At 39.8% G+C, this 17,626-nt stretch overlaps 1 protein-coding gene across 2 annotated transcripts in view; it reads right to left on the reverse strand.

Annotated features, from left to right (window-relative positions):
* Nucleotides 1-17,626, reverse strand: part of LOC101739615 (adenylate cyclase type 6) — a 203,776-nt gene that overhangs the window by 85,569 nt on the left and 100,581 nt on the right. For both annotated transcript variants that reach the window (XM_021352310.3, XM_021352309.3), the window contains exon 5: nucleotides 14,480-14,579. In XM_021352310.3, coding sequence (XP_021207985.2) covers nucleotides 14,480-14,579 — 100 coding nt within the window. The remainder of the gene's footprint in view (nucleotides 1-14,479; nucleotides 14,580-17,626) is intronic.

Raw genomic sequence — 17,626 nt, forward strand, 5'->3', positions numbered from 1 at the left:
GAGATTTCGAGCGATGTCCAGTTTCGGAATCATCTGGAAGGCAAAGCCAAGTTGGCGTCCAAAATGCTGGGAGTCCTCAACAGAGCGAAGCGGTACTTCACGCCTGGACAAAGGCTTTTGCTTTATAAAGCACAAGTCCGGCCTCGCGTGGAGTACTGCTCCCATCTCTGGGCCGGGGCTCCCAAATACCAGCTTCTTCCATTTGACTCCATACAGAGGAGGGCCGTTCGGATTGTCGATAATTCCATTCTCACGGATCGTTTGGAGCCTCTGGGTCTGCGGAGGGACTTCGGTTCCCTCTGCATTTTGTACCGTATGTTCCATGGGGAGTGCTCTGAGGAATTGTTCGAGATGATACCGGCATCTCGTTTTTACCATCGCACCGCCCGCCACCGGAGTAGAGTTCATCCATACTACCTGGAGCCGCTGCGGTCATCCACAGTGCGTTTCCAGAGGTCTTTTTTGCCACGTACCATCCGGCTATGGAATGAGCTCCCCTCCACGGTGTTTCCCGAGCGCTATGACATGTCCTTCTTCAAACGAGGCTTGTGGAGAGTATTAAACGGTAGGCAGCGGCTTGGCTCTGCCCCTGGCATTGCTGAAGTCCATGGGCGACGGTAACCACTCACCATCAGGTGGGCCGTATGCTCGTCTGCCTACAAGGGCAATAAAAAAAAAAAAAAAAAAAAAAAAAAAAGAGACACCGACCTATTTATAAGAGATACAGAAACTGCAGCTACCATTGAAAAGGAAACGTATACAATCGGAAAAAACTAGCTTAAGTAGAAGGACTGCTTTATACACAAGTAGTACGTACGAACATGAAGAATTTATTTGTAAAAAATGAAGAAACATCTTTAATCAGTATAACATAACAACGTTAAAGTTTAACGTTGAAGTCGTCGTGGCCTAACGGATAAGACGTCCGGTGCATTCGTGTTGAGCGATGCACCGATGTTCGAATCTCAGGCGGGTACCAATTTTTCTAATGAAATACGTACTCAACAAATGTTCACGATTGACTTCCACGGTGAAGGAATAACATCGTGTAATAAAAATGAAACTCACAAAATTATAATTTACGTAATTACTGGTGGTAGGACCTCTTGTGAGTCCGCGCGGGTTGGTACCACCCCCCTACCTATTTCTGCCGTGAAGCAGTAATGCGTTTCGGTTTGAAGGGTGGGGCAGCCGTTGTAACTATACTTGAGACCTTAGAATTTGTATGTCAAGGTGGGTGGCGCATTTACACTGTGGATCTCTATGAGCTCCAGTAACCACTTTACACCAGGTGGGCTGTGAGTTCGTCCACCCATCTAAGCAATAAAAAATAAAAATGTTAATGAAGTTATAATAAAATTTTGGGTAGTCAATTCACATGTGTATCTCATACTCGGTCGAATAAAAGAAAAAATAGTTTAGTACAAGTTGTGATAGAATGCTAATATTTTCGCATTGAAATGTCGTTGAATCTAATATCATTCTAAAGTAGTATCTACTTAGAGTTAGTTGAAGTTATATCAGATACTAAGTTATATTTTTAAAGTGGTTTATTGACGATAATTGTTTACTATTCGCTGCTGTGGACTTCGATCAAACCAGTGGACAGGAGTGCTAACAGATTGAACCGGACACTAGATATACCGTTTATTTATTTACAATAACATAATCCATAGATTTTATCTCAACCCCTAAAAGTATCCCACACGCGCGCGCATGAAAAGTTGTCCGTCGTGAATTCGGGGGAACTTTTACAAAAACGGTAATGTAAAACGATATGTAATTGTTCTGACCCAGTTACTTTACACGACGACGAGATCAATTTCACAAAAGGTTTCGTCCTTTGTAGAATTCTTTGTCATTTTATTTTAATTATATGTACATAATATATGTACATACTGCGAGTACCATTAAAATCGGAATCCATCCCTCTTTGGTGCTAGCGCTGGCACGAGACCAAACGGTGCTAGCGGCTTACGACTGGCGGCAACATTCGGAGCGCGGTGGCAGCGCGGAACACGCTTAGTAAAAATCAGATTAGTTTATTGAAACTTTAAAATATCAAGTGGCTCGGCCGTAGATTACTGAAGATGCTTTCATGTACTGTAAAATATAAAATAGACTACTGAGTGAGTAGGTACTACTTAAAGCCATCAAACAAATAGAGTGCTGCTGACCGTACTATTTAAATGACTGGTTTCTGTTAGAAATTGTTCAAACTAAGGAACATTTAAAACTAAGGAAACACATAATCCCAATTATACTTAAAAGTAATACTAATTGGTAGGTCTCATCGCTCTTATAGAGATAAATTTGTGCACAATGTCGAGTGTAAAAGTATTCCATTTTCCTGTTCTACTCTCCTCCCCTTCTTTCTCTTTTCTCGTCGTGTCCACGTCGTGGCTGCGGTCGTTTCTCCTGCCGATCTCCATTCATGGAAGTATTGTTAGTTTATTGTTTATTTTTTTGTAAGTTTTGTTACTATTCCAAAGATTAAATCAATTATTTCAGCGAGGAAGAACAAAGATTTAATTAAACGAACCACCAACGAAACACAAATCAGTGCAATGAGGAATGTACTAGCAATAAACAACATGGGCGTTGTGCTGACGGCCGACGCTGACGTACAAAATATGAGAGTTTTCCTTTTTCATAATTCATCGTCTAATGTAATGAGGTTGTGAAGCAAGAGTGTGTCCCTATCTACCCGTACAAATTAGCGTCTCACGATTACTCCAACGATTGTGCAATTGTAATGCAACTCAACAATTGTTATTGTGCTTTTTTCATTTCTGTAAGCGTGGAAATAATAAAACTAAATTTATTTATTTATTTAAATAAAAAACCAGAGTAAAACATACTTCTGCCGGATCCTCGCGACTAGAGCCGAACTGTAAGTAGGAACACATCGCGGATGTCAACAGTCTACAGGCTTTATCAACATGCTCCGAGCAGTCGCGCCAAGCATTTCATAAGATTTGACACAATCCAAATAACAGAAACACATACAATAAAGAAACAGAACAGTCTTACCGTCACGAAATCAGAAGGAAAAAAATGGCCAGACCTCAAAGTAAATATGGAAATAATAATTAACGCTGTCTTGAATCGTAAAATGTATTTAAAATATATTTTTTGGTTTTATGTCAATGTTGAAGCCGTAGCATAATTGTTGCCCGGCATTTTTTAACGAAATTGTTTAAAATATTTCGTAAAGTATCAGTGAAGGCGAAAGAAAATACATATATAGATGTAATAGCTACGATACAGCGATAGCGCAGACATTGTGTCCGCTAATGCGCTGCCGAGCTGGCTATTTCAAGCACAATTTCCCTCGTGTCGTCGTACAATAGTTTAGCGGTCGGGAAGGTACAGTTGACCGGACTATTGACAGGTTCGCGTACGTCCGGGTCGGATAGACCCGTCTACAGTTCGACGCGTGCCTAGATAAATAGGCAGGCTCGCCTTAGGGTTACAGCCTTGCAAAGTTAAATTCAAATATACTTGTTTTAGTATAGACAAATAAAATATTTCTGGCCGAAACTTGGAATTAGCCATATGGTATTCAAAATAAAAACTCTGAACAGTACAGTAAGTACTTACTTAAATTACGTAATTTCAACAGTTGATCAAAATGAATATACATATTATATTAATAAAATGCGATCATTACGATCATATTCTGTTTTTTTTTTATTATTAACTTATATTAATATACCTCATTCTCTCTTGTATTTACTTCAAAGGCCTAATAAATCAGCTCCCTATAATTTAAAGTTTAAACTAGGTTGTGGGAGTCATTGAGAATTTACAACAAGCGGCTTCCGTCACGGTGTTTATACCAGAAGGGATAGAAATTTAAATGTTTTGTTTCCTGATAACTGACTTTTGTACATTTTTTTATTTTATAGTGAACAAATATTTTTTAAATGATTTTTGAACAATTATACTGTCGAAATGATCACTGCGTTCAAATCATGACAAAGCTTTTCTAAAAACTAATTCATATAAATTGAAACACGCGTCTTTGAAACAATATCTTGTTTCGGAATAACCTACCTTATAGTAAAGGCACGTAACGAAGAGTACATTTTTATTACCTTTTGATTTACAACGGCTCGTCACAAAAACACGGGGAGTCGAGGGCGATACTCACCCTCTCCTTTTCAAAACTTACATAAAAGTTAAATAAGAAAATTCGTCAAGTATAAAAAATAAAGCACCTGACGCTTATTCCACGAAAATAAGTCGCGCTTTTTTTCCTTTCAGATCGACATGAGGAAAAGTAAATGAGAGCAATAGAAAGATCGGAAGCGGCGTGACTCTCAGCTCCGATCACTATTGCTGCGGACAAAGAAACATGAGCGCAGAGCATATGTGGTAGATGTGGTACTTTCAAAACTCTTCTATCATTTTCACCCGCGGGTTAAAATCACAACACACCTTAAAAGTTTTCACTAAAATCTAATCAATAACATATCACAATCTTCGTAGTGACCAGTAGGTATAAGGCACTCCGGGTCGAGGCTGCATGCAACATGCGAAAAGTAGGACCACCTATGCACAATAAATTTAAGGAGTCCTGATTCGACTTCTTTTTTTTATGATTGAAGGATTACTGGTGGCCTGGAGGCCTTTCCAGTTTCACCAGGACAGGTGGGCGAGCAAAGGCTCAGCCAGGAGGGGTGGGATTTGGTAACAACTACTCGAGCGCCTCCGAAGGAGATCTAACAGCTCAAGAGCAGCTGCTTCGCGAATGAATCTACTACCGGATCGGAATCGCGACCCGCTGAGAAGATCCGGCGAGAAACTCAGCGAGCTGATTCATGGGTTGGGTTGCACGGCGAACTCTTTGTCGGGTTCGACGAGTACGGTTACCGAGGTCCCTAAGCCTGCTCCTAGTGTTAGAGCTGAAGGCGTCTAATGCAAAGGTTATTGGATCTGATGGATCCGTAAGGACGTGTCTAGGGCGTCGACGGTGAGCGGCTCCTGCGTGATCAGGATTAGGGGAGTAGTCAGCGGCGGCAACGATAGCGCGATTATCATGACGCATAGAATTCGACTTCGTGATTCGACCCAAGATACTATTCACATTGTAGAATCTCTGGTCTCAAAAATCTCAAACTATCAGGTAGCCTGGGACTTTAAAAGCCTGTGTCCTTACAACATCAGTAAAAAGGAAATGGACGTTCGATCGATATGCAGTTGGGCGCAAGCTTGTCATGCGTTAGTAATTCAATTACCTGATATTGAATTTTAACGTAGAGTGACAAGCTGGCTCGCGACTTTAATATGATCACCTCCGTCACGCGATACGCCGTCGACAGATCGCCCAGATGCAAATACGAAGTTGCGTCAGTCCCGCTGGCAGTGTAATTGACAAGTGTCGGTCGACCCGCTGGTGCCTTATTCAATTCTGAGCTGTCCGGTAGCCGTTGCGCCCGCGTGGAATACTTTAAGCATTGTGATAAGTTTATTTTCGGAAAACGATTTAAACTTTCCAGTCACAAATAAGACCATACTTTTTATTATTTATTCGTATTTTTTATTATTTGGTTATTTCGGTAACATCAAATATGCAGTTCAAAATATATTGTAACTATATTTAACCGAGTTTTACATAAAATGGTGGCGGATTATAGTGATGCCAGGGCCTGGAGACCAACCTTAATCCACCCAAATCGTTGAATAAAATATAAAATTAAAGGCACGAATGTCCCCGTGACGCTTTCATGAAACCATTAAGGGATTCTTGATGTCGGATCGAGCCTGGCTTAGCTACGTCGTCGGGGGTCGACTGTTCGCTCTCACAACTTGTAAATATTGTTATTGCCCTCGAGACAATCTCCGGACATTCTGGATCATTATTACAGATTCGCATATTATTCAAACAAGACTAGATCCATTTATTAGCTTTCCACAAATTTATTGTTTTTATTTTTTTCCGATATGTGTCATCAGTATACCTTACACAGTTTATTTGTTGCCCACGATTTGAAGCTCTCTTATAAGTGTGTGTGTTTCCTCAGTACTATTATATTTTTCTATTGATGGGACGTTAAATAATGCACTTTACGGTAGGCAGTGGTGTTGCGGTGCGCATCGCATTTGGGGTGTACCCGTGTACAGTTATAGCTTATTTAGGTTAAGCCCGCTTGTTCTAAAATTTCAATAGCCTAAGGAGTTATTATACTTTTTAAACTTTATTATTTCGAGTTTTATTATTATAGAGTACGTCTGTAACACAAAGAACGAGACAACATTTCATTTGATAATTATTTTTGTGTAAAAAAGGAGGTGAGCTTTTTCTTAGAGCTCAAAGAGCTTACATCGCGCTAAAGTACACTGTGACTGAACAGGCGAGTCTTAAAACTAACTTCTAACAATAAGTTAAGTTCAATTTAATTTGTTTTAGCGAGAATACCGAATCTACCTTCTCCCGGGCGCTGCCTTTGATCATGTGGCGCGTTGCGAGTGATTGATCTCATTGTTCTACGGGCTTTATGTACCGTACCTATACCTCCGTCTTCTTATACTGAAGCGGATCGGTCACTTTAAGAACATGTTAACTTCAGTTTTCTTATCTTTTCAATTACTATTTTTGTAAACAAAATACATATATTAGTCCTTTTTGGCAGACAAGCATACGACCCACCTGAGGGTGAGTAGTTTCCGTCGCCCATATACGTCAGCAATGCCAGGGTCAGAGCCAAGCCACTGCCTACCGCTAAGTCCTCTCCGTTAGCCTCGTTTGAAGAAGGAAATGTCATAGCACTGGGGAAACATCGTAGAGCTCATTCTAAATCTGGATGGTACGTGGCAGAATAGATATCGGGAACGAACTGTTGATGAACGCAGTGGTTCTAGGTAGTATGGATGAACTCTGCCCCGGTGGCGGGCAGTGCGAGAGTAAAAAGTACATGATGGGATCATCTCAAACAATTCCTCACAGCACTTCCCATGGAAAATACGATACAAAATAAAGAAAGAAGCAAAGTCCCTCGGTAAATCCAGAGTTTCTTAAAAATATATCGAGAACAACTAAATCATACCTGATCAGGAAAATACAATTATAACATGTCACAAAATTACTTTAATCACAAAAAGAGTTTAAATAAGACAATATGTAACCAGACCGAGGATCCTCCAGATAATATTTAGATTGTAATCATTGCCTTTTCTCATTGCATCCAACATTACAAACAGTCGAAGATTTCACCTGAAAAGGCACATTCATTTCCTCAGAGATTGCATTCTCTTAACATTATAGGAACGCGCATATTTTTACCAACGGCCATCGAGAACCAACCGACTGTACTTAACTTAATTAAGCACTTGGCTAGTTTAAAAAATGGAAGCACAAAACTTTCGAGATCAAAGGGCCGACTGTCTTCTATTGAATGGCTTTGATGTAACGTCACTTGACCGCCTCTGAACCGAAACATAAAATCAAAGCAGTAGTTGTTACATTCACGTATATCATATAAGTTGCTTTCATCCAATGTATCTTAGTATTTTAAAGGGAATCCGATGTAATCAGTCTCAGTGTGCTCTTTAAACTTGTCAAGCGGTTACCGCGCAGCTTCTACACCTAATCTAGATCTAGAGATAAATTAAAATTAATGACAAGTCGAATGAATCTTTTGGCAATCAATACGATTCTTGTAATAATAGGCAGTAGGTTCCGGGAAAGTTTCACAGAACACAAACCCAAAAGTTTGGTGGAACAAACTTGCGAGAGCCAAAAAGTAAGCAATTCAAAGATAAACGAACAGTACAGGGAAGATTGCTTTACATCGACGAGCGCTTCACTCGGTCGGTGTAGCCTCAGCGCTGTAGAATCAGCGAAATCATTGCCTCGAGATCTGTATTACTCATTGTTATAAAAGCATACTCTACCGTTTAGAAAGGGCCGGTAGCCGCGCGCGTTGTCACGGCTGAGTTGTGCTTACAGACTAAATTGAAAAAGACAATGTAGTAGAGAAACAGGAAACGAACGAAAACAATGACAATAATGAAACAAAGTGCGTGCCTTTCCGATAATATACTTTCTGGTCTTTTACGCTATAACACACTGAAAGAACATAATAGATAAAGGAACAATTTGATGATTGCTAAAGAGACCAACTAACTATCCTGATGAGAATATTAGCGGATTAATTTTGTTGACACTTAAGATTCTTATACTAGTTCTGGTTAAAAAAGGAAACTATTCAAAGAGAGTACTGTAAATAAGAGGCGTCTTAAATGAAATGTATTCACGATTCGAAGGATGCAAGGAATCGGGAGCGCACGATGACGAGGCACGTGACTGGAGGGTGCTTTACCCTCTTACAATTAGCACTCGGCTCGGGCCATGAGGGTCGCCTAACCTTGTCGCCAGGTACAGACATTCATGCAAATCTTGAAATCATATTTATTCAGTAACATTATTTTCATTGTGTTAGATTGGGTAAGGTGTATTAGGGAAATAAAATACGAATGTAACGTTTTTAGTGTCATGTCTATAATCGTGTCGTCTTTGACGAAAGCGTTCCCGATCTATCCTGTGCACAACGCAACAGGCTTAGTCCTTGCGGGCCGATACGACGGGATGTTTCTTTTATTCAGGTACCACTGAATGTTGAAACTTTAGTGACCAAATATTTCTTCAGAATAAAAAAAATTTCGAGGATCATAAGCACTCGTTGTGCTGCAAGAACTGCATTCTGTTATAGTACAGAACCTGCAACGAATTAGCATATCTGCGGGCGTTTTGTGATGACGAACGTGCTCGGTGAACATCACAATATCTGCGAATAGTCTGACTGCCTATAGCAGGAAACGCACAAGTCCTCCTCCTCCTTCTCCAATCAATCGCTCATTGCATATCATCGTGATGCGCCCACCTGAGCCCTTTTCTTGTGACGTGTAGTCACTTATGTCGGTCAAAGGCACAGTGAAGTGCATCGCTCAGTCTCGTGTCCGCGTCAGACATCATCACTCCATCTTTTTTGGCTCCGACCTCTATATCCAACCGATATATGACCAAAATCCTGGAACACTAATTAAGCATATGGTGGATATCCTCTGGTAAATTTTTAGCTCATTGAGTATGGAGGCGTTTGTCCGGAAAGCCGTCCAAGAGATACGCAACATGCGCCGCCAGCATCTGATCTCAAACGCATAGGCGCGATTGTGTCAGACTAGTCCAAGCTCCAGATCACAGCACCATACATTAAGATTAAAAAAACGAGCATCTTAAGAATTTGCACTTTCGTCTTCTCGAGTGTGTTCCGATCTACGATCCGAGGAACCTACAAGTACTGAACACAAAAATATAATTAAAATATGAAGTAGAAGAGTTTATCTGGCGCCGGTGGCAAGAGCCAGCCCGGCGAGCGTTCAGTGAAGTGCCCTCGAGACGCTGACGTGGCCGTGCGGACCAATATTTAACTTTCCTCAGTAACCCGACTTATAATTATCGAGAGTCTAATAAGACAACAGTTATGAACTAATCTCATACTTTGCAAACAAATTCTATTATTTTAAGTTCATACTTTACGTTTCTTTTACTTTTTTTTATGTTTAACTTACATAACTCTGTATTAAATGTCTTTTTTTCAGTTACAGAAAATCATTAAAGTAAACTCTTACTGGGATTAATATTTTCTTAAAAGTTGGGTTTGACAGCCCAATATTTGTCCTTAGTTGCCGTAGCTCATGGACAGCGGCAATATCAGGATTTCATGATTCGTAGATTGTTTTGGTATTAATGTTTCAGTAAGACTTTACACCCACATAATCTTGTTCAAGGGTCCTACACTGATCTAACTAGCTGCAGTCGATCCAGCTATTCATCCAATAGCTTCTCCTCCTGTCAAATTGTTTGGTAGCGGACGTATGGTGGGCTCATCGGTATGAGCGCCGCCGCGACTCGACGCGTGTCGGGTTCTGTATCACTTTTTCTCGGCTCAGTCATTAATAGATTGGATATACTTTGACGTCTTTGTTGTCAATACACGAACATTGAAGTTTAGATTAGAAGCTATTCTAACTACTCTAATTTGTTTATGTTAACTAAGCTGCATCTACGACTGTATGCTTACACTAGCTTGCTAATTTTCACTGAGTTGTGAGTTTTTTGGGGTTAATTCATACGAGTGACGCACAATTGTAATCAGTGTCTAATAGCAGTATGTAGCAGTGAGCTCTCTTGTAGGAAAAAATCGAATAAAACGAAATTGTCCAACGATAACGATGCTTGGGCTGCCAATTATTGTGCTGCACTGACATCAGTCACTCGTCGTGTAGAGATGGTCCACCGACTATACATTGCAACCATTGTCCGGTAATTTTACTAGTGATAAATAACTATTATCAACTAGAAATCCGCTAGATGCACTTAAGCAGCTATTACCAAGTAATTTCCCAGCAGAGTACAAGGAATTAAATTGTGACAGTAAATAGTGGAGTGCTGATAGGACGCTCGGCAGCGCGCCGTCGAGCGGGTAAACACAATCTCGAGCCGGACAGCACCCGCTACAACGACCCTCTCCTACACCAGTACAATAACTAAACATAAATCGAGCCCAAATAACACGTCTAATGATTAATTTTACATTTAAAATGTAAATCTAAATGTATTCATCAGAGTATCGATGTATCGCCTATTGTGTCAGCAATCAGTACGACTACAAGCGAAACCATAAACCCGTTGGTAGTTTCTATTGCCTGCTTCTGCGGATTCGAGTTTTTAATTTATAATCATCTCGTTTATAGTTAAAGTAGAATATTATCTACTTAGATTAGCAGGCTTACGTCAGGTGGAACGACAGCTCTCTCACACGTCTCAAAATATAATTTTAAATATAGTTTATCAGCTGAGTTTACTCCGGGTATCATGACTATGTAGCTCTAATTAATTTTCTATATTATCTGGTGATAACTAAATTTAAAAATAGTAAGGTATGTTACGCCTAAAATGAGGAGTCAAGGTGTTCAGTCAAATATTATATTATTCAAGTTAGGAGAGTACAAAATATTGTGTAAATGGTGTAGTTCCGCGACATCCGTGTCGTCACGGATCCCCGTCAATTCAGAGTGCGAGATAGACGTTCTAAGGCGCGACTTCAATTAGCAATTCAAATACCGTCCATTAAATTTCTCTCGTTTCTTTTGGTTCGCGCGAATGATATACACAGCGTTGTGTCTCTTAGGGGGGCATGCTTTCTTATAGGTGTGAGCTTTTTTAACGTGTAGGAGAAATCTATTCGACATAGTTGAAGAATTGGGAAGTTCTAAACAAAAATGAATACTTCACACAGTGCCCTTAAGTTCAAAAATAGTGAAGAATAAAATTGAATAAAAATAATTTGTGTTTCTCGTTTCAAATTAAAAACTTACTTCAAGTACTCCAGCTAAATGCGGGCGAAAGACAAACTGAAAAACGTTCCAATGGTCCTGTAACGACCAGTCCGTGTGCCGCACGTAGCGCAATACGTAAAGGAAAATCTAAAATTCTAGTACAAGTATGACTAGTGCGGCGGAGATTCATTTTTATTTCATTCAAAACTTCGCTACGTATATTTCTTACTCGTTCCATAGCAATAATTTACGAGAGCATGAATGAATAACACAAATTGTATTGGGAGTGAACATTTTAAAAATCTGACCTCAAGTCGATAGCTGTGGAAGCAATAGGCTAGCATAATATTTAACTACGTAGTAAATTGTGTTTTTTATGTCTGAAACGTAATTTCTGAAGGAAACACATAGGAATACATTTTGTTTGGCCGCGGGCCGTATTGTTTGGCAAATTAAAAACCTGTATCATTGCTATTCCGTTGTTCTTGAACCGTCGTTACGTTCTTCATATTCGGAATACGGATAAAAACCTCATTTTTTCCGACTTTTCTTGAAACTCGTTACCCGTTTTTTGTTCCAGAGCAGATACATGCTTTGAGTATTAAGGACAAATTAGATTCGCGCCACGGGCCGACAAACAAGAAAATACCGGAGTAATTCGAAGTCGCAGCGACAACTTCACACGCTTGTTTCAAGCCTTTCACTATTCTCTTTTGCTTTTCCGTCGGGATTTCTCAAATTTGTAAATGTCGATGAAGGTTCGCTCGCTCATGATTTTTATAATTTTAATGAAAAAAGTTAATCCAGTGAATTTTAGTAGCATTAATCAAGAATAAACGTTCGGAAAGCAGTAGATTTTTTTTATTACAAGTATTCAGACTGTAGACTATTTTCGTTGATCTATAAACTTCATTTATATTTAATAATTAAGAGCTGTTTCTCAGTTTTTTCTATTACATAAGTTTCTATTTATTTATTGCATCGAAGGCTATACCAGCTCACGGCCCACCTGGTGTTAAGCCGTGAAAGTCAATTATGAAGATTTATGGTGTGGTGGCACCGGTGTTCGAATCCCAGGTGGATATCAATTTTTCAATAAAATACGTACTCAACAAAAATGTTCACAATTGACTTCCGCGGTGAAGGAATAACATCGTGTAATAAAAATCAAACCCGCAAAATCATAATTTGCGCAATTAATTACTGGTGGTAGGAGCTCTTGTAAGTGCGCGCGGGTAGGAACCACCGCCCAGCCTATTTCTGCCGCGAAGCAGTAATGCGTTTCAGTTTGAAGGATGGGGCAGCCGTTGTAACTATACTTGAGACCTTAAAACTTATATCTCGAGGTGGGTGGCGCATTTATGTTGTACATGTCTATGGGCTTCAATAACCACTTAACACCAGGTGGGCTGTGAGCTCATCCACCCATCTAAGCAATAAAAATATATATATGAAAACAAGAGCGACTGCGCTATTATAAAATGAAAAAATTTTGAAGCCCTTAAGGAATTATTACAAATGATATTTTGCTACAATTAAACAAATATTCAGACATTGACTATTTAAAAAAAATTTAAACATCAAAGTCAAAAGTGCATCGTTTGATGAATGTTTCTGTCGCATTTTGAATGACTTTATCTTAGTTTCCAACTTTTCTTCACAAACAATTCCTCAAAACAGTTTAAGTTTGAATAGAGTTAATAAGAGCTCACTTCACTATTCGATTGGCTTAGAATGTATTAATTAGCATTCTTTCATTTCACGAAATAAGGAAAACCTTTCATGGCTCTATAATTTTTTAAGGCTTCCGTTCTGACCTTTTTTATAAAAGGATCTTTTGTAAGAAAACGGCTTTTTTTAATTACCTGTTTCTGTTAGCCATTACAAAAATAAAAATCGGGCGCTTTCAGGAAAAATTGAGCACACTGTACGAAAATTCAAAGTAACTTCAAAAAGACAAATTCGACTATAGTAGAATCCAATTTCGTTTGTGTAGAATCAATAACCTGTCTGTCGGATGCAACGCTTTAATCAACCTTCGACAGGAAATCAAAGCTGCCCGATGAAGGCTTTGATGTGGGTTTGAGCACACGTCTAACTAATGCAGGTACTTGGAACGTTTGGATATAAGGTATAGTCCGAATATTCGATTCGAAAGCTCACTTGCGCGCTTCTTTCAATCAAATACGAGGAATGTGGCTCTTTGAAGTGAATAGTAGACACATTGGTCCGGGGGCTACACGCAGGTACCCAATTACATTATATAACAGTAATCAAGAGAACAAATAAAAGAAGAAACGCTCTTTGTTGAACGTAAGGCGTAGTATATTATTAGTTTCTTGTATTTCCTTGTTTTAAAGTCAAGATAGCCCTGTACAAAGTACAGTGAACAAGGAACCCTCGTCATGAACTCAACGCATTGTCCGCTGTAAGCTACACTTGTCGTGAGTTTAGAGGAAGGGAGCTCGGCGATGCTTTTAACTCATGAACAAGTCCGCAATTTTGCAAGATTTCAGAATACATGCAAATTACGTTTCCATGAAACGCTCGGGAGTAGATGTGGGTAGTTACCAACTTCACGTAATAGTTTAAAAGTTAACATCGTCGGTTATTATGCGCTTCAATTAGCAACCGGAGCATCGCCTGACTTACCATCTCGGGTTTACGCTGCACGAGTTTAGCTTGTGTAAACTCGATCCGAAAAGTATTTTATGTGGATTATAAATACGTGCCGTATCGACGAAGGTTGACTCGATCCACACCTAATACCTACTCTTAGTTATAATCTGTTTGACGAACAGCTTATTAAATATAATTCTCGTGTTGGTATATTTTGCAATTAAGATATTTTGTAAGAAAGCTTACAACGATTGTTGCTAATTATGAAATCTTTGTGCCTTATGTAACTTTTAGGAGATACTTATTACTGCATAGAAATTATCACGAAATCTAGTTTGTGCTGCAGGGACCTCATTATTCCAAAACAATCGAGAGTTTGTTCGGCCCGATGTCTCAAATTGGGTAAGATATTCATCGTCGTGATGTCGATTAGCTCCACTGTTTGATACTGGGTAGACCGTGAGCTCATCTGCAGTCCATAGAGAAGAGTAAATAATATTCCTTAGGTACGTACCGTCATTGAGTAGCGGCTGCGCCTCGATGTCCGGTTTGCCGGCCGGGCACAGCGGGAGCTGCGCCGGCGCTGGCTGAGTGGCCCCGCCCTCCGTTTCTGCCTGCGAACAATGCCCGCATCCCGTTATTATATTTAATCGTCTTTAAAATTGACACACTAAAGTATTATCCTATTAGTCTTCGTATTATTATTGGTACTAGAATAATGACTAGGTTTAAAAACGTAAACATAAATATACAAGCCACGTGATTTCTGAAAAGGGAGCCAACTACATTTCCGCGGAAAGCTTCACTATCTTTTTGGATAATAATTGACTTTAAAGGGCAATGTTACCCAGGCTGGACTTTACGTTGAATATACGTTAACTATGCGTCGACTGTACCTTGATTATACGCTCTAACAATTAAACTTTACAAATGTTTATTTGCATACCACGAATTGTATGTTTATGCACTAACAGATTGCCTCCAGGTGGATGAGTCAGCCAGGTGGATTCAACTGCATTCGGTTTCGCCAAGTAATTGGATGTCTCTTTTACATTGCGGTAGTGCGTTCACTGCCCTCTTGGCGATAATAACTCTCCGCATCTTGTATAATAGACAGATGGCACATAGGCAGATGACATGTCTTCAAGTGTACATTACTTGTACACATCGGTCAGTGTTGGTTAACAAACGACGCTGCCAAACGTTTACCGATGCCAAGAAACGTTGTATCGTGAACGCCACCGCCTAACTTTAGACGAGAGTTCCAAATCTCAGGTTCATTGCGGTGCAAGCAATACCACTATAACGAGAACGCAATGAATGGGACTCGTAATATCTACTCGCGTAGTTTCTCTAGACTCACTTGAGGTTTAACGTGCTAAAAACACAAAATAACGACATTTTATAAATATTACGTTGCCATAACACTACGGATTATTCTTGTGAAGCCGTCAGGCAGGGTAAAGTTCACGATGATTATTACAATATAAAGTCGCGTTCATGAGTTCATGAGTAATTGAGATGCATTGAGCATCAATAGACCAACGCTTCTACAATACCTACAGATGTTGACTATGCTGGTCTATCATTCAGTCTAGTATAGGTAGTAGTAGTCGTGGCATTCTTAATCAGTAATCCCCGTGTTTTTCATCTTTAATACTGGCTGGCAGGTTACGGTGCAACCTTTCATATTTCGGTACCATAATTTAGCCTATTTCTGCAGTGAAGTTCTTGAAAGACTTCACGTGCTCCAACCGTTTGATAAATTTAAAGAGTTTTTTTTCCCTACCGATTCTAGTAACCTCGAGCAGTTATTCTAGTTTTTTCGAGCTAGTAAATGAGCTCACGGGGCTTAAACCTGATGACGTTGCTAACATGAACCCTAACGAGAGCCGTGCTTCGCAGAATCTACCACCGGATCGGAAACGCGACTCACTGAGAAGATCCGACGAGAAACTAAATGGGCTGTGCCTGTGGGTTAATTTACTCACCGAGCCCTTCATCACAAGCGACGGGTTTGACGAGAACGATGACCGGTGCTTGAGGTACCTAAAAGCACCGTTAGTGGATCGGGAGAATCCGAAATGACGTGCTTTGGGCGACGTCGACTGCTTTCCATTCGGTCCGCAAAATCGAGAATGTAGTTACCGGCGGCCACGATGAGAAGGTTCTCATGTCATGCCGTTTTCTCGAAAAATTTAAACAGAAGAATACTGCATCTCCGAGACCCAACTACAGTTAGGTGTTTAGGTGGGGGCTCCGCCCAGTGAATACTTTTCAGTAGAGCGGCGCGGAAGCTTGGAAATCACAAAATGAAGTCATCGCGCAAACTGGAACTGAAGATTTCATTGGATCTTTAAATTTTTATATCTCGTATTTTACGGTCAACAAATATTCACCTCATCATCATCAGCCTGCGGTAGTCCACTGCTGGGCATGGGCCTCCCCCAAAGCTCGCCACTTAACCCGATATTCGGCTCTACGCATCCAGTTGCTGCCAGTATTCAACTCAACTATCCCAACAGGGTCGACCGCTTTTGGTCTGTTTTAAAAAATAATTTGCACACGCACGGTAGCGGATAGCCCATCTCTATCCATCAGAGACGTGTGAGGAATCAATAAAACTCTTTGTAACGCGTCTCATTTTTAAATAATCTGAAAATTCTAAAACTTGTGTAAATAAGCATTGAAGTAAAGCTATTTAGAGCTGTTCCCACGCCGCTGTTTTGTTATCGACTCATTTTATGCGAAGCAATTCCGAAGTTTTTCACTTTTGTGGGTAACTTTTATTAGTGGCGGTTCCTCGTCCTCCCTCCACCTTCCTTCTCTCAAAGGGTTTAGGTATTAACATAATAGACTGTTTTTTAATAACTTTTTGTTATGGGAATTTATTTTAAATTAGTGTTTTTAAAACAATTCGCGAATTTCGACAGATATTCATATTTAGCTTCAAAGTAATTGTACTCGTATAATAATAAATAAATGACCTCAAATTATTTGTTTCCAAAAAACCAGACTTAACGACATTACTTGCTTGTTTGACGTCCTTAAATCTCTTTGTGAATCGGAGACCTACAAGTTCCTTGGTATGTTCGAAGTACTTAATATTGTAGACGTAGATATGAAGCAATCGTTTAGAGATCGGTTCTTTGGTCGCCTTATAAAGTTCTTAAAGGCCATAAATAGGGCGGAAACAAGATATTGAAGCAATAAAAAAAAATATACCAATACCATACCAATGTCATACCAATGTTAACATACTTGTTTGGCATGTTAAGGTGGACACAATCAGAGTTGGACGCACTGGACAGAAAATTCCAACGATTGTTTACGACAAACAGAAAGCATCATCCACGTTCATCTGTGATGGGGTTGTATATACCTTGGAAATGTGGGGGTCGTGTTGAATGCCAAGGATCTACTTAAAATAACTCAGAGATATGCAGCCTTAGGGCATATTTCCTTAAGATGAATGTAGATATGTATGGGGATGTCGTTGCAGTGATAAGGGACTCACTACACTATTCTTAGCTAACGGGAATTGAAAGAGTCCGAAGATGGAGAATATTTCGGATCACATAGTTCTCGTTTTGCTGGTGGCGAGTAATTTAATAGACATCATCAAGACTCATACCCCTGATCACCCTCTTCCGCCAATCAA

Source organism: Bombyx mori, chromosome 1 (assembly GCF_030269925.1).
Source record: "Bombyx mori chromosome 1, ASM3026992v2".
Taxonomy (NCBI): domain Eukaryota; kingdom Metazoa; phylum Arthropoda; class Insecta; order Lepidoptera; family Bombycidae; genus Bombyx; species Bombyx mori.